At 43.6% G+C, this 16,352-nt stretch overlaps 4 protein-coding genes across 4 annotated transcripts; 1 reads left to right on the forward strand and 3 right to left on the reverse strand.

The window, feature by feature from the left end:
- Window positions 1–646: 646 nt before the first annotated feature.
- Window positions 647–1,843, forward strand: BYT42DRAFT_494132 (kinase-like domain-containing protein; the record flags this gene model as incomplete). The annotated part of the gene is made up of 2 exons (XM_051564277.1): window positions 647–1,736; window positions 1,776–1,843. The coding sequence occupies 2 exons, from the start codon at window positions 647–649 to the stop codon at window positions 1,841–1,843; spliced, it is 1,158 nt and encodes a 385-aa protein (XP_051424177.1).
- Window positions 1,844–5,142: 3,299 nt separating this feature from the next.
- On the reverse strand, window positions 5,143–7,501 carry BYT42DRAFT_285279 (uncharacterized protein). Its single transcript, XM_051562857.1, has 5 exons — window positions 7,218–7,501; window positions 6,141–7,138; window positions 5,708–6,070; window positions 5,524–5,649; window positions 5,143–5,461 (listed from the first exon to the last, which is right to left on the reverse strand). The coding sequence occupies exons 1-5, from the start codon at window positions 7,412–7,414 to the stop codon at window positions 5,355–5,357; spliced, it is 1,791 nt and encodes a 596-aa protein (XP_051424178.1). The 5' UTR covers window positions 7,415–7,501; the 3' UTR covers window positions 5,143–5,354.
- A 2,040-nt stretch (window positions 7,502–9,541) lies between these two features.
- Window positions 9,542–13,576, reverse strand: BYT42DRAFT_603975 (uncharacterized protein). The gene is made up of 7 exons (XM_051571085.1): window positions 12,993–13,576; window positions 12,857–12,904; window positions 11,485–12,730; window positions 10,908–11,396; window positions 10,578–10,826; window positions 9,869–10,509; window positions 9,542–9,770 (listed from the first exon to the last, which is right to left on the reverse strand). The coding sequence occupies exons 1-7, from the start codon at window positions 13,353–13,355 to the stop codon at window positions 9,726–9,728; spliced, it is 3,081 nt and encodes a 1,026-aa protein (XP_051424179.1). The 5' UTR covers window positions 13,356–13,576; the 3' UTR covers window positions 9,542–9,725.
- Window positions 13,577–14,218: 642 nt separating this feature from the next.
- BYT42DRAFT_564611 (GRASP55/65 PDZ-like domain-containing protein) lies at window positions 14,219–15,625 on the reverse strand. The gene is made up of 7 exons (XM_051567756.1): window positions 15,549–15,625; window positions 15,403–15,483; window positions 15,239–15,338; window positions 15,115–15,174; window positions 14,961–15,053; window positions 14,749–14,894; window positions 14,219–14,689 (listed from the first exon to the last, which is right to left on the reverse strand). The coding sequence occupies exons 1-7, from the start codon at window positions 15,600–15,602 to the stop codon at window positions 14,339–14,341; spliced, it is 885 nt and encodes a 294-aa protein (XP_051424180.1). The 5' UTR covers window positions 15,603–15,625; the 3' UTR covers window positions 14,219–14,338.
- Window positions 15,626–16,352: the final 727 nt, after the last annotated feature.

A 16,352-nucleotide genomic window follows, 5' to 3' on the forward strand; every position in this document is an offset into this window, starting at 1 on the left:
TGTTCCGTGAAAGACTCACCGTATTCACCGTTCGGTTACTTTTTTTTCCTATCCAATTTCCCTTTGCTTACAGTTCATTTCTTTTCACTTTCATCTCACAACCACCCTCCACCAAAACAACAAAAAAAACCCAAAGAAAGAGAAACTGAAGCCTTTTCATAACGAAATTCCACTTGCTCCTTTTCCCTTTAATAATTTGTGTTTATTATTTTATTATTATTTTCGGTTATCAGCTCATATTCTTGTTCTTCCTTTTGAAATCATGACATTGTTTTATCATCCTTGGCGCTTGCCACATTTATCTTCCATTCAATCCCTCAGCGTTTCCATCTAAGCATCCTCTCTGTATAAGCCATCCCTTGTTCCTCTTACCCAACTCTTATTTTCTATCGTTTTCTTTGTTTTCCCTACTCGTACTAGTCCTCTATTGAGATTTCTCCTTACTGCTGATTTTAGCCCGACACTCCCACCATTCATCTCTTAACTGCTCAAGGATTGTTAAGAATTTACCAACCCTTTTTCCAACGTGACTCAAAACACCCAATTTCCAAAACGCATTGATCCTTTTCGCCTGCCAACAAACAAAAAGGAAAATTTCGCACTCATGGTCACACAGCAACACGATTGGTCCAATTTCTCCGCATCCATGGTTGACAAGGTCATCGACGATTTTCAACTGTTGGAAGAACTCGGCCGAGGTTCCTATGGTTGTCTTTATCTTGGTCAATCCCTTACCGATAATACCTATGTTGCCATAAAGGTGCTCACCAAATCCGGTCTTGATCAACAGCAACTTCAACTCCAGCAGCTTGAAATCCACTTGCAATCCTCACTGAAACACCCGAATCTACTCGCGCTTCATCGCGTCATACAAGACCAGAAACATATCTACATGGTGATGGAATTATGTGACCAAGGCGATCTGTTTGACTTTGTCATCCGAGATCAAGCCAATAACGATGTACGTGACGAACGGTTGGTCAAGACATGCTTTCTTCAAATCTTGGATGCCGTCGCCCATATGCATGCTCAAAACGTCTATCATCGTGATCTTAAACTGGAAAATGTTCTTTTACGAAGTGAGGACGACGATAATGACGGCGGAAATTTCATCTGCAAAGTCGCCGATTTTGGGTTGGCAACGCGTGATCGGTATTCTCTCGAATTTGGCTGCGGATCCACCACCTACCTTGCTCCTGAACACTTTGAAGATGATCAATCATGCATCCTACGGCCTGAAGACGGTGAATTTATCCCTTACGATGCAGCTGCCTCGGATGCATGGAGTTTGGGCATTCTTCTCATTGCTTTCCTGTTTGGCCGAAATCCTTGGCAGGAAGCAACCTCGGTGGATCATGTCTATCTCGAATTCTCTCGCAATCCCACTATTCTCAAACACCAACTGTTCCCATCGTTATCCTGGCCCTGCTTTCACTTTTTAAAATCCGTGCTTTCCATTCACGCCGCTGATCGTCCTACTGTCGCTGAAATGAAACAACAGTTTCTCTCCTTGGACCAACTCCTCGTAGGAGACAACAATCTCGTCAATGATAATGATGACGACGCCATGGACATACCCGACATTGTCTGTAAAGCTTCCAAAGCAAGTTATGATTCTGCGGTTTTCAGTGCCGGACAATCCAGTATTTCCTGGTCAGATATGTTGGACGATGATCCTTTGGATGAGTCTTGGCAAGTCGAGTATGATCTAATGACCTCCTCTTCCTCATCTATCCGTAAAGAAGAAGAAGAAGAAGAAGAAGAAGGAGAAGCAGAGGACCATGACCATGATGATACTGACGTCTTTATCCATCGTCAAGAAAAAGAATCCTGGTGGCTGTAGCAAAATATAGAAAAAAAAGAGATCACATTCACAACATCTATTCTATTTCCAGGTGAAAGTTTCTAAAAAAAAACGATGTTCCTTTCTGTGAATCAACCTATCTGTACGCCCATGCCACTTTACAAATATGATTTTCTTTCATCATCACATCCGTGTCTCTCTCTTCCTAAATTGTGTCTCTCTTCATACTCTTGTCTTTCTCTCTCTCTCTCTCTCTCTCTCTCTCTCTCTCTCTCTCTCTCTCTCTCTCTATCTCTCTCTTGCTTTTTTTAAAGGGATTAGAAATGAGTTGAATAAGCATCGCAAATCCATAGACTAACAACTGCGAGTGTTCGAATGCTCATCAGCGAAGTCAGACCATGCTTATCAAAGGTAATTGCGATGGTTGGTCTGTATGAGCATGGACAGTCGACAACGATGATCATTATATAATTGAGTGATTAGATCGAGAGAGACTTTTTTCCTCTCTTTCTCTCATCCTGCAATTATGTGCATTTTAAAAATACCTACCATTATTAAAATGTTTGGGAGTTATGCGCGCTAATTTTCAGTCACAAGGCAGTCACATTGGGTTTTTGCTACATTTGTCGGCTTTGATTGGGTAATTTTTGAAAAAAATATATATGATTGGTTGAACGAAACCAGACAGCTGTTGATCGACCCGACCTTTGCGCTCGAATTTATAACATGAAGCGTAAAGCTCTGATGGAAGATTTAAAGAAGAACAATGTTTGGGAAGAGTCGTTACCCATGTACGCACGGCGGAGTTTTAGAAGCGAGGCTTACTGCATCTTCATTTGCTTTTGGTGTTACTCCGGAGGATAAGCCGAGAACACTTGATGACTATGATCGTATCGTGTGTGCCGAACTTCCGGACAGAGAGAGATTTCCTGATCTCTACGACACCGTCAGCATATGTATGGTGCACGGCCCGTGTGGAACAACGCATCCGAGGTCTCCCTGCATGGAAAACGGCTCATGTAAAAAGCGTTACCCGCGCTCCTTCAATGAAGCTACTATCGAAGATCACAGTGGTTACCCGTTATACCGTCGTCGCAACAATGGTGATTTTGTGAATCAAGAACCATGTCCAGTTGGACATAGACGGGTTGTTCCCCACAATCGATATCTCTGTGCAAGATATAACGCTCACACTAACGTCGAAATCTGTACTTCTCTGGAAAGCGTCAAATACCTGTACAAGTATGTTTACAAGGACCACGATCGTGCTGCAGCAGCAATGTATCATGCCGGCAATGATAGAAAATGTCAGGTTCCTGACCCGTTTGCGCTTTGGATGCAGTTCCGCCAGCATTTGGCAGAAGACTATTTCCCTTTTTGGAGCAATCAAAATCAAGACAATGATCATCAAAATTGAGCCGCCCCAAATCGTGTACGATCGCGCTTTGCTGGACATTGAAGAGCATCTGAACCGCCAATCGAGTTCACTGCTGAATTACGATCGCTTTGTTCTTCCTGATCGCCAAGAAATTGGCATAAGCACACTTCGCCGTCAGCCCAGACTGGTAAGAGAACAATTCGATCTCATCGCAGACGCTGCCAATGTTCCCCAAACACACGAGTACCTAAACCGTTATCAACATGCCGATACCACGCAATTCTCCAGAGTGTCACGCATGGAAGCCACAAATCAGCCCGATTGTTCTTTGTTGATGGTCCTGGTGGCGTCTTTACCCTTATATTGTTGTTTTTATTATTCCTTTATATTTTACTGTATGTATTTTGTCTTATGCTCCTTTGATTTCATCCTTTGCTATGATTTTTCAAGTTATTCTTCACCTTTATGTTTTACTGTATGCTTTTTGTCCTTATGTTCCTTTTGATTTTATCCTTATGCTATGTTTCCCCGAGTACGATTTTTTCTGTTATCTATTTTTGTCTCTCCATTTAATATTATACGATGTTTGACTATTTCTGTTCCTAACGTTGTGTACATATTGTTGTTCCTCTGTCGTGGATGAAGAAAATGATCGCTATGTGGCGGTAGGTCCTCTTCATGTTCCTCTCCTTTGGATTGCTTCTCATCATATGGTATTCGAGATGTCTTCCCGATTATTTATTTTGTAGTTTATAGTTTATAGTTTGTATTTTGTATTTTATATTTCATGTACATATTCTTTTCGCAGTCTTTTCCTCTTTTTTTCCCACAGGGTTTTTTATGAGGTTTTTACTGACGCGACCATTGTTTTTTTATCATCATGTACTTTATTTGTTTCTTTCTTTTTATTCGGGGGACTCTCGATATCTGGAATCCAACTCGAAGTTACCGTCACTTCTGGCCACGTCAATATTTTTTGCCTGCTCAAGCTGACACCACCGATCCATCGCTTAAGTGTCCCTGGAAGCAATTTTATTTTCCGCATCGAAGAAGAAGCTTACCTGGCGGTCCGTATCATCTTTTTTTTTTGTTCCGGTTCACCATTTGGTTCAAAGGCAAGTCCAATTTCTTTTCCTTTGCTATGATGTAATGAACGTATACTAATTCAAATTTTTTCAATGTCATATAATCCAAGTCATGTCAAGCGATCAATGGCAATTGAAAACTCAAATAACAAAGGTAAAATATCTTGACGAAAATTTGAATCAATCAAAGAGCTTACTAACTCATTTTTTTAAATACCCAACATTCCCACACATCATTCTAGATCTATCATAAGCTTGGGCGGGACGGGACTGAGGGGGTCAATAAGTGCTGCTGCACACATGTTTGGAAATCATGACTGTACGGTATGCCAGAGTATTGACATTAATATACCAAAGTTCCATCAAGAGTCTCGCCCAGGTTATGCCGTATTGCGTTAGGCGTTTGTCTGACGAATGTCGCTCAATGTAAGGGGGCGACGTCCAGTAGCAGGTGGCATCCATTGCACAGCGGGTGTACGGCTTGTTAACTATAGTAGGATGGCCGTTGGCCTATGGATAAAAGTTGGAAAAACGGCTTTTTGTTGGAAGATAACTCGCACGGTTGAATATCTTCGGTTATTCTGCTTTTTTATTTTTCTTTTTCTTTTTTGTTGTTATAAAGAAAGTGAATGTGGTGACTACTTATGTCATGCTTCCAAATAACGCGGATGAGGTAGATGGATTTGGACCGGACATACCGTTACCGTGTGGCAGAGGTTGAAAAACATGATTGGGCAACGAACGCGGTGCAAACGAAGGCGGAGATAAGGAATGAACCATATTATTAAGACTCGCTCGACGTAGAGGATCGTCCACAGTTTCGTATCGAACAATGATACCATGATGTGCGTGATTCATACACTGGAATCCGTTCAGCGGTGACGCCATCAACACTTCGTAGAGTTCCCGAATGTCCACCGGATAATCATTGTAAAGATCGCTCATGATACGATGAAGCTGTATCAAGGTGTGAAATTGCAACGGCGACGTAAAGTATTTACTCTGCGTGATTTCGTCCAACTTCTGATACGCCGCCTTGGCTCGCTCCAGAATCATGGTGGTTCGATCAGGCTGGCCACAAAGAAACTCAGCGACTCGGCCCATTTCTCCATGCAAGATTGAAGTAACTTACCAGAACATCACCAAAAAGCTTGCCGTGAACATTATCTGAAAGCATCGATGTCGCCGTCCAACCTACCAATATCGATCAGTATCCAGTAATAATTCTCCCCCACCTGGTGGTCTCTAATAATTACCATTAGTCCAATTCATCCCGACAGGGTCCGATGAAAATCGTCGATTGAACGGCGGTGGCTGCAAATCCACATTATGACCTGTCCTCGCCTCCGACTCGTGATGCATCAAGGGTATCATATACGACCCTGTCAAATCTTTGCATGAGATATTATGGTACCTTAAGGACCCTGTCACTGTATTTACCTCGATTTGGTTCACCAAACAGAAAATTGGAAAAGAAGGAATTCGTTGATTCATGCTCAACCGATCCCGTTGGTCTCTTGATAGGCGTGGCTTCCGTGGAGCCTTTATCTATACTTGATTTACCGGACCTTGAGACGACAGGACTTCCGATGGGGCCGGCGGCAGTGGACGCACGTCGACCATTGACAGGTTGCCCAATCGGTGCAAGGTGGTTGGCTGGACGTCCAATCGAGCGAGACAAACCACTGTTCTCCACGGGATTTGAAGCACGGTTGTACATGGGTAACATGCCAATACCAAGAGATGGTGGGGCAAGTGCCACACCGCCGGTTGGACTAGAGGGCGTATCGTGTACCGACATTGCTGTTGTAATTAACATCAAAAGAAGAAAATTAAGAAAAGAAGAAATTTGAGTCACCATTATCATGCGTACCTAAATCAAGTGGACCGTTCAATAATGGTGGGGGAGGCATCGCTTGTAACAGATCCAAACTCGAACGGGGATGGTTGGGTGATAACAGAGGTTGGGATGGCCGATGAGTACGTAGCGATGGTATGTCTGGTGGATCCATCAACGATGGTTCTTGGAATAGAGACGGGCTGGCGGTAGGTCGCGAGGATCCTACCAGAGCGTCCATGAGCATCTTTTGTCTTGATTCCTGATCAAATGGGTGCGATGTCACAGTGGAGTTGAAGGACGCCAAAGTCGTGCTTTGGGATGGAGAGGATAGAGGAATGGAAGAAGCATTGACGATGGATCCTCCCGTTGGTGGTAAAGGCGAAGATGAGGAAGAGATAGGGGACGAAGTGGAAATCGAGGATGAGGAAGAAGAAGACGTTACAGTGACAGAAGTGGCCGCCGCGGCTGCAGTTGAAGTTCTAGTGGTAGGAGGAACAACGGTATCAGTGACCGGATTACTGGCGGATGCCGTAGTCTGCCTAGAAGATCGACCTCCTCTGGACACTTTCTCGGTGGCACCAGATGACCTTGGTTTCTCTTGAGCTTCCTTTTCCCACTGTCGTTTACGTTCATTGGCTTCCATTTCACGACGTGCCATTTCTTCTTTCAGTTCCGTTTCGCGACGTTCTTTCAGTTCCTTGAATTCACGTTGACGTCGTTCTTCCTCTTCCTTTTGCTGACGTTCACGACGTTCCTGAGCTTCTCGTTTCTGCCGTTCTTGACGTTCGGCTTCTTCTTTCTCTTTTCGTCGTCTCTCCTTCTCCGCGGCACGATCCTTTTCTTCCTTTATCCGTCGTCGACGCTCTTCCTCTTTTTTCTGTCGTTCTTCTTCTTTCCGAATGCGTTCTTGTTCTCGTTTCTGACGTTCCAATTCTTGTTTGCGTTCCAATTCCGCTTTAGCAGCTGCTTCTTCCGCCTTGCGTTGCGCTTCCTTTGCTGCACGTTCCGCTTCCCTGAGCAGTTTTTGTTGTCTGATTCATTTTTTTATAATTTAGTATGATGAAGTTCTTGGCGAGCAAAAAGTTCCGGTTTTGGTTTTTTTTTTTTTACCTTTTTTGTTCTTTCTTTCTTTCTCTGTCTTGGGCTTTTTTCTGTTCCCGTTCTTGACGAAGACGATCTTCTTCTTCCAATTCCTGAATTAGGCGCTGTTGACGTTCACGAGCGACTTTTTCACGATAAGCTGAAAGGACCCGTTGTTCAAACATGCGGGCGGCAAAAATCTGGAACATACGTCGTCCTTCTTCCATGCGTTGTTCTTGTGTTCGGGTATCCTGGACAAAAATTCATTAAAAAAAGTTGTCGCAAGCTCCGTGAACATGTTTTGCAAAATCTCAACTTACGCCATCGTCTTCTTCATCATACGCTCCATCTTCCTCATCGTCGTCGCCATAATAATCTTCATTTTGCTTCATGCCGACTTCTTCCTCCTTTTGCATTCGTCGCTCTGCCAGGCGTTCCATCATATCCAGGAACTTTTTTCCGTCGTTTTTGAGCAAATCGTCAGCTACCGTTAATATACCCCCTAAAACAAGCATCGCCATGATAAAAGCCCAATAGTGAGTGAAACGCTTATTGCTTATATCTATCAACCTATTCGGTGTGTGGATAACCCACCTTTGACAGTCAAGCTATCGCCGAAATCGAAATAGTCCAAGTTTCGAGACATGGCACTGGTGTGCTTGATGAGATGAGGCCCCAGGTTGGGATCGCCAATGTAGCGCATGGGTTCATTGTCGGAAGAACCTTCCGAGGGATCGGAATCGTGACTGAGAACGTCGTCGTCGTCGTCCTCTTCCTCCTCCTCTTCGTCTTCTTCTTCGTCTTCTTCCTCTTCGTCATTCTCACCATCGTCACCTTCTTCCGCACCGTGATAGACATCGTCGTAATCGAGATCGTCGTCGTCCTCATCGTCCTCATCTTCGTCTTCATCGAGATGGTCCGCGTCTTCAAAATCGTTATCGTAAGTTTCGTCAGAAGGAGCATAGCCGTCGTGTAATGTGCTGCTGCCGTATATGCGTGTTTGTCGTTGGTGATTGGCATACTGTTCTAATTCTTCATAATACGCATCGTACAAAACTTCCAACTCATCTTCAATGGCCGTCCTGTGAGAAATGTAGTGTGAGTACCTGCTTCAAAACGTTTGTGTTTCCTTTTCCCTTTTTTTTTTTTTGGCTTTTTGGCCTGTTCTCTCCTCTTTTCCAAGTGCTTATATATTATATATTTGTTTTATGGTACCTTTTCTTGCCGCAAACAGAACAGTTGCAACTGTGCTTTTGTTGTTCTTTCATTTTCCGTAGTACGGCTTCTTTTTCCACTTTGACAAGGGATCGTCGTTCATCCTCGCCGAGCTGTAACCAAAATTCTCGAATCTTCTGGCGTTCTTCTCTGTTACTCATGCTCGACCAGAAAGGGTCCATTTTATCCGAGCGGGTTACAGAAGAGGTTCGGGTATCATCAACACATGCACCATTGCTGGTTTCTGGATATTCTGCGTCGTTGGCTTTTGCCTTGGTTTTTTTCTTCTTCTTCTTTTTCTTATTTGTAGAAGTCGCCGCTGTGCACGGAGAGTTGCTATTTGTCGCTGTGCTGTTTGTGAATTCGTTGGCGGCTTCGTTGGCGGCCGCTGCTTGCTGCATCGCTCTGTACTGAGACGGTGGGATTAATTGGTTGGGAGGCCGGTTCCGAAGATGAGGAGCCGAGCTTCTGGCTATTGGCAGTGATTTGGTCATTTGCATGAACACCCAGATGAAACAAAGATCAACGAGAAACGTGATGATATTTTGGAGGAGAAACCCAGGATCTGGTCAAACAAGCGATGGAGTATTACCAAAGAATAATACTGCAGTCACTACAACCGACGGAAATGGAGTCAGCTCTCTCCGCAACCACACCCATCTTTCTCACACATAACCCATCTCCCATTTCTCTGTCAACCCACAGAAACCACAACACCGCCACAATGGCTCAACTAGACTCTTTTTCTACTGCCAATGACCCTTATATACCCACACTCCCCTCCGACGCTTTTTTCCCCTCAACTCACCTTTGACTTCGCTGTGTTGCGATGTAGGTGAATAAAAAAAATAAAAGGGAAGAAATGAAGTATAGACACAAGGGATATAGCAATTCACAAACTGAAAAGGGCTATCGCTTTGCTATACTATCTGGTTGTCGCTAAAGGGTAATAGTAATAGGGAAAAAAAAAGACCGTAGTCCGCACACGCTTGGATAGTCGTTCACTGCTTTTTTTTTTTGAGCACACCACACCGACCCAAACTGGTGCACAGGCTTTTTGCTCAGAAATGCGGTCATTCAAAACAGACCCCAATTCAGCCAATCAGTTATTGCGTGACGTGGAAAAGTTTTGCTTCCCTTTTTCTTTTCTTTTCTTTTCTTTTTCCTGATGGGTATCTGACTGGACAAAAGACAGAGAAACACTGGATAACAAAAATAGATGATATATAAGCAATAATAAATAGGAGGATAAAAAAAAGGAAAATGGTGTATAGAATAGAAAACGTTAGATAGAATCTCGGGTATAGCCTTGCATTTTTTCTTTTAGCAGTAAATTCGCATGGTATCTGCCATCAAACGGTCCAATTCCTAAAAAATAAAGGAAAAAAATATCAACACAAATAATGGATCGTGATTAGACAAGTTGAATTTGAGATCCAACAGTACAAAATGCTAAATAAACGTACCTTGTCTAACTGGTCTAACCGCATTTGATCTTCCTTGAAAATTTCCATGATTTCGCTTCGAAGCGAAGGCGCCATGGAACTACGTTTCAAAGATGCCCGTTTTTGTTCTTCAGCTTCTTCTTGTTGCTTTTCGGCATATCGAGCCGCTCCACGGATAAGCACCATCAGTTCATCCATACCAAAGTCTTGGCAAAATAGCATGGAATCCATCACACTGCGACGGTGGCCCTGTTTCTCTTTGGACTCCGTGAATTGGCCAGGTACAGGGGATGAAGATATCGATGAATTGTCGCCTTGGGTTCTGTAAGCTCCAGTGATCGCCTCGGTAAGGTTTTCATTGCTGTCGCGTGTTTGCGCCAGATTATCCAGAGCTTGATCCAGTTTCAGCAATACGTCGTCATGATCATCCTCGTTGTCTTCATCCGTCGCATGATCCTCAGCAGGGCCCAGCGGCTGAGGTTCCTCGAATAGAGTTTGAGGCGAGTCCATCCGTAGAATATCTTGCGGACTTTCCATCGTTTCACGAACCAGACTTCTATCCTCCAGAGGATCCATTTGATTCGGCAAAGGCTCATTCGACTCTTGTTCCCATTCCACTTTGTGCGGCATTGGTGTATCCTTCCTGACTGGCGCATGATGCGCTACCAAAATTGTCAACCGTTAGTTGAAATTAATTATCCCACCGCCCAAACATCAAAGTTGGTTTTACCTTTTGGATGATGCCGCTGACGTGAAGGATATGTCTGTGATTGACCTTCCAATGCAGAAGCTGTGGTAGGTGAGACAGTCGCTAACCGTCTCAAAATAAAGAATGTCTCGTCGGCTTGAGGAGGCACCGTAGTCGAGGAGAGAGACGTGACGGATGATCGATCAGGATTGCTACTTCGTCGGTAATGAACAGAAGGCGTGTTTTCACCAAACACATTAATCAGCTTTTCATCAGGCGTCAAAGCAAATTCTAAATGTATCGTGAAAAAAGGGATGACGGTGAGACCAATGGAAAGTTATTCCCGCAATATTTATCGACTTCTTGACTTACCTTGACCGCGTACACTGGCCGCGAGACGATACTTTACAGCGTGGTTTTCTGCCTGTTGCAATCGCAAAGATTTGATTTTATCCACCATATCGCAACCATCCACGACACCATTGAGTACGTGGAACTTTTCCAGCAGTAAAGCCGTCGTATCGCCCACCGTCGCATATTGCGGAATCGACACGACTTTATCAATGCGAGACTGATCCTGCTTTAGCATGCTCGTTTGGCCAATGACTTCCGATGCGAATAAGGTAGCTTTAATATACAAGTGACCTTCTTCGGATCTTCTTGTTTTGGTATACAGGTAGAATTGAACTTGTTCCACGTCTTGACCCTCTTTGGGCCCACCCATATGCGCATTTTCTGTCGTTGACATTAATTGAGAAATACGCCGAGCTTTCTTCAAAGACGGCATGGGAGTATTCAAATGCGCCGTCAGTGAGTGATAGATAGTGAGCGGTTTGTCTGAAGGAACCAGTGTGTACATGTCTAGGCCACAAGGCGTACATTAGCCACGTTTTTTTTTTCTTCACCTGCCTAAAATTTTTTTTTTTTTTTTTTTTTTTTGCAGACTTACCACCGTCTACACCCTTTACGGATAGATAATATTCTAATGATGCATCCGCCGTCGGCGACCGTATTTCCCGATCCAGATCATCAACCATCTGTTGAACGAGTTCCATAGCTGTGGTGGAAGGATAGGCAGGTACCGTTTTGAAAAGTTCTCCAAAATTAACATTACCAGCGTAAATTTTCAAAAGAAAAGGTTGAGTCGGTTCCACGGATGGCTGCTGCAAGTGTGTAGAAGTGGACAAAGATGATGGTGACGATTGTTGTGCTGATAAGGGGGAATCGGGGATGGACAATCTCTCTTGGTACTGCTGCGACTTGATGTCTTGTGCACCGTGAACCGGTGGAGACGCTTGTTGATGCGATACTCGTTGCGCTGTATACGGTGAGGCCTGTTGAAGATTTCCATGGCCATTATACTGCGGTTGCTGGGAGTTTGGTGCACGATGTCCATACAAGTGTTGCTGCGTCGAATCCACGCTGCCGGTGCGTTCGCGCTCTGAATAACCGGTGGACTGGGAACTCAGCGACGCCGTTTCGGACATGCTATCTGTTATAGAAACACGATCGCCGCCTTTCTTGGCCTTCTTATCTTTTCCATCTTTGCTGTTTCTTGAGAAGAACTTGCGGATACCCGTTTTTTCCTTCTTTTCCTTTTCTTTATCTTTGGAATTGCGTCGTTGCTGCAATGGATCGTCGTTTCCAGCGATCAATTTCTCCAGCTTGTTTGCTTTCTTTGTCGGATCGTGAAAAGCATAGCCTTCATCATCGCGTGCAATCGTCGGTGTTAGGGATATTTTAATCGTTTCCGACTGTTCAAGGTCGAGAGTGTCTCTGAAAGGAACGGAACGTTGGTTGTTTTGACCGGACTGAATCGACCCATTGCTTGGACGACGACCGCCGTTGCCCGTGGTGGGCTGTGATGGACCGTTTGCCATTAATTTTTGCAGCGGGTGAGTAGACGCCTGCATTTGCGCTTCATAAGGATGAATGTTGCTCTGATCATCTGCATAGATTTGTTGTTTATCGTAATATTCATAATCATCATCCGAAGAACTGTCACCATCACTGTCGGATGATGCCATATTTTCATTCCACTCTTCATATTCTTCTTCAAAATCTTCATCGTCACTCGATCCAATGATGACTTGAGCCTGGAACTGAACATTTTTATCCATCGTCACTTTTTTCGAGTTGGAGAGTTTCGTTGACGGCGGCACAGGAAATGCGTCCTGAATATCACGTCGCGTAAGCTACAAAAAAAAAGGAGGAAAAAAGAAAAAAAAAAAGATAATAAATACTTGGATTATACTGTTCACTTGAATTTAAGCAAGTGATCATTTTTACTATATTGGGCAGCCCTGCAAGTATAATTTTACCTCGATATTACGATGTGAGTTTAAACGAGCCAATCGCTCATAAGGCGTCTAATACAAAATTAAAAAAGAGAAACAGATCAGCCGATCGCCGCCTCATATATTGATAACAGGTGTTCATAATGGCGCATTTTTCTACCTCGATATTTTCTGCAGGAATATAGCCTACTTCCGCAGTCTTTAACACTTTGACGAGCCACCAATACGAGTTTGTGTCGTCTAATAAGGTTAATGCATCGCCTTTGACAACAGACGCTTGGCCTTCGACGGTTGCTGCAAAAGTATGAAGAGCATATACCAAGTCGAAATCGATATTAGGGTCAGGGACACTCAGGACGGAGGCACTTTCGTCATCATCTTCATCATCAACCTCTTCCATCTCTTCATCGTAATAACCATCGTCGTCGGCTCCGTAATGATGGTAATCGTCCATTTCATCGTCGTACAATGAGTGGTGCTGTATCTGACCACGTGTATGTTGGGTACTGATATAGGCTGTCATTGGGTTTTATACTTTGCCACCTATTATCAGGAAGTGCTCTTTATATTCAACAAAAAGGAAAGGAAAGGGGAAGAAAATGCAGAAGCCAGCAAAAAGAAAAAAGCCAAAATCAATAGCGTGCGCGAGTCCACACTCATTACAGTGGGCGGAAACAATTTGCGCTGAGTTTCAACCACGTTACGCTGCACGAAAAAAAAAGGGCCAGTCTGATATGTTGGTCGTGCGGAATATAACCCCCATTTTCCATTGATAAAAGGTCCATATGGTACCTATTAGACATCATTGTGGGGGTACACACCTTTTGCTTTGGAGCCAATATTTCGCAAACTGCACCATTATAGGAAACACTTGTCATCGGAACTCAATAAGGCAATTTGATTGATAGACCGAACAATGTTAAAAACCGCAATTCGAATAGTGACCGAAACTGGCAAAGCCCATTTCACGCGAGTAAAAGCCAGACTTTTTCCTTGAATTAGGTGTTGTCAATCTTACAAGTGTAGCATTACAATGGCAAAAAATGAACTTCTTTGGATCACTTCCTTAATTAATGAGCTTTCAAGACACTTTGTATTATTGTTGCGCCATAGTCTGTCATTTCATTCAAATGGACATCTTTTTTTAGTACCATATCTGCGTAGAAATTTTGCAGTGAAAATCACCAACAAATATACAGACCATCAAAACTGATTATCAACCGTTGAGAACAAGCATGATGACCGTTGCGCCCAAGAAACGCAAGGTGCTTTACAAAGGCCTTCATCAAGTAATACAGAAATCGATTCTGTGATTGCACCAGGAAATGCTATAAAATAATGATTCAAATCAGGCGTCCTTAATTTCAGATAGTCAACCACAATTGTGGGGTCATCCCTCAGTCAAATGATCATATTTTGCGTCTCATTTTCAGATCACTGTTGTGTTTATTTTTGTAATTCAACATATAGTACAGTTGGATACTCTGGGTACAAGACAAAGCCAAGTTACGCTTCTGAGGATTGTCGCACAGAGGCGTCTCGATGATCGAGCTGAGGCGATTCAGGCAATGCGGTGTTTTGTGCTTCTTTCAGAGCGTGTTCCTGCGATAATGAGCGAGTCGTGGTATTGTCGTCGAGTGAGTGGACTTGCGATGTATTTGATTCGCTTGCTCGCGCTGTAGAATGATCGACAAAATCGGCAGAACTGAAATTGGTGTCGCTGCTAACGCTTTCACCGGCTTTGCCAGTATCTTCCTGGGCAGGTAATCGTTGAGGAATTCGATGCAATAATCCATAACCCACGTCGCAGCCGAGTGAACCCACTCCTCCCCATTCATTGTTGGGAATAATAATCACCTATGGCCAATTCCATTGGTAAATGGTACCCATATTTTGGGAGAGTACATTTTACTTACTTCACGACAGCTGTCCCATTCAGTGTTGTAAACATACAAGCGCAATGGCTTTCCCAGTTGCTGATCTACCAAGTTGTAGAATCCATCTTCACTACTCAGAACAGTGTGTGGACTGCCGATGATAAAATCGCTTTCTGGAATAAGGCCTGTGATATCAAATGCCGTCAGCTCTCGCCCGCAACGCCGTCCAACTGAACACAAATACGACTGACCTGCCATTTCAGCCGGTGAATTCGGAAGTACCTCCAAGATGTGCCATACATGTTCGCCCGCACGTTCATAAGTACAGAAGCGTATTGAACAACCTATATATCGACGCATTCAGTTACCGCAGTCCAGCAACAGAGACATCCATCATGCTCGTACCTAATAAGCTTTTTTCGTTTGGATCGGTATGCCATTGGTCATTAGGAGTAATGACCACCTCTTTTGATTTGTGTTAATGTCAAAGCACTTTCAGGAGAAGTTGTGCCTCCAAGTGTTAATTTACCTCGAATGGCATCTTCCTTACTCGAATACACTTGCAGAGTCACGGGGTTATCTTTGGACTCTTCCAACGTCTTTAACAGAATCTGACTGTCGCCGTTTTCCTTTCACAAATGAATTGATTTAGCTACGATGCTCTCGTGCGTCTTTGTATACGAAAAATAGTACCAGAGAAGTGCCATTTATGCTGATAATATAATCGAAGAACTGCTCAATGCCGGCAAGAAACGCGGGTGAATTCTCTTTGACCTAATGACATGGTATCAGTGGGGTCATTGTTCTAGTAAATGGAAGGCGGTGAAAGAGTCGCTTGCCTTTAATACGTGGAAACCATGACGTCCTTGTTCTGTGCTCTGTGTGCCTCCCATATCATGCTTTTATTGAAAAGGGGAAATTCGGACACGGTGACCCACTGGCCAGCGAAAGATCGCTTGCTATTGGCTCATGTGACGCGTGTTTTCTCTCGTACCAAATCATTCCCTCCCAAACAATGCACATTTGGAAACACTGTATTTGCAAGCTCGCTGGCAAAAGCCTCATTAAACATACATATCAACTAACACGCATGTTTTGCGTACTCGCTATTTGGTTAAACTTTGTATTGCTAACTTGACGATTGGATGCACAAATAACACAAGTATCGCGGTATGTTAAAGCCATGGAAACCGAAGATAATGTATTTCCTCTTTGACTATTATATAATCGAAATCACCTATCTGTGGTGCAGAAAACAGGAGTTCCACGTAAATATGTGCGTTTCCTAAAGCAACTACTGAAGTGATGCCTGAGCAGACTCTGCAATCGTCGTTCGCGCACTTCTTTTTCTTATTCCATGTGGTGTGTTCTTGCCACCCTTGGTTTTTCTTGCAAGAATCAAAAAGGATATCTCATAGACTTGAAGAAAGTAAAAAGAGGGAAACCGCTCTCAATTTTATTTCAATTCAAACATGCTTTTGCTGACTCATTTGGTCATCATAAACCGGACTAGCATAGAATACGATAACGATAATAAATGCCTCTTACTGCGTTTAGGATTGTTACATCGACATTACATTTTGTCGAATATGGTATGATAGAGAGTACGCAGACGTTTGCGTTTTTTTGCCGATAAAAAGTGA

Source organism: Radiomyces spectabilis (genome assembly GCF_025331425.1).
Source record: "Radiomyces spectabilis strain NRRL 2753 chromosome Unknown BYT42scaffold_5, whole genome shotgun sequence".
In the NCBI taxonomy this organism is placed as follows: Eukaryota; Fungi; Mucoromycota; class Mucoromycetes; order Mucorales; family Radiomycetaceae; genus Radiomyces; species Radiomyces spectabilis.

Bases quoted from the DNA above. Each gene is read 5' to 3' on its own strand.
- BYT42DRAFT_603975 (XM_051571085.1), bottom strand. From the start codon at position 13,355: ATGACAGCCTATATCAGTACCCAACATACACGTGGTCAGATACAGCAC. The intron at 10,827-10,907 runs GTAAGTCAAGAA...CGATACATTTAG, and splicing joins GGCCAGTGTACGCGGTCAAG to AATTTGCTTTGACGCCTGAT. The intron at 10,510-10,577 runs GTAAAACCAACT...CAATTTTGGTAG, and splicing joins TCAGCGGCATCATCCAAAAG to CGCATCATGCGCCAGTCAGG.
- BYT42DRAFT_564611 (XM_051567756.1), bottom strand. From the start codon at position 15,602: ATGGGAGGCACACAGAGCACAGAACAAGGACGTCATGGTTTCCACGTA. The intron at 15,339-15,402 runs GTACTATTTTTC...CATTTGTGAAAG, and splicing joins GCATAAATGGCACTTCTCTG to GAAAACGGCGACAGTCAGAT. The intron at 14,895-14,960 runs GTCAGTCGTATT...TTGATATCACAG, and splicing joins TTCACCGGCTGAAATGGCAG to GCCTTATTCCAGAAAGCGAT.
- BYT42DRAFT_285279 (XM_051562857.1), bottom strand. From the start codon at position 7,414: ATGGAAGAAGGACGACGTATGTTCCAGATTTTTGCCGCCCGCATGTTT. The intron at 5,650-5,707 runs GTAAATACAGTG...AAGATTTGACAG, and splicing joins GTTTGGTGAACCAAATCGAG to GGTCGTATATGATACCCTTG. The intron at 5,462-5,523 runs GTAATTATTAGA...CGATATTGGTAG, and splicing joins CGGGATGAATTGGACTAATG to GTTGGACGGCGACATCGATG.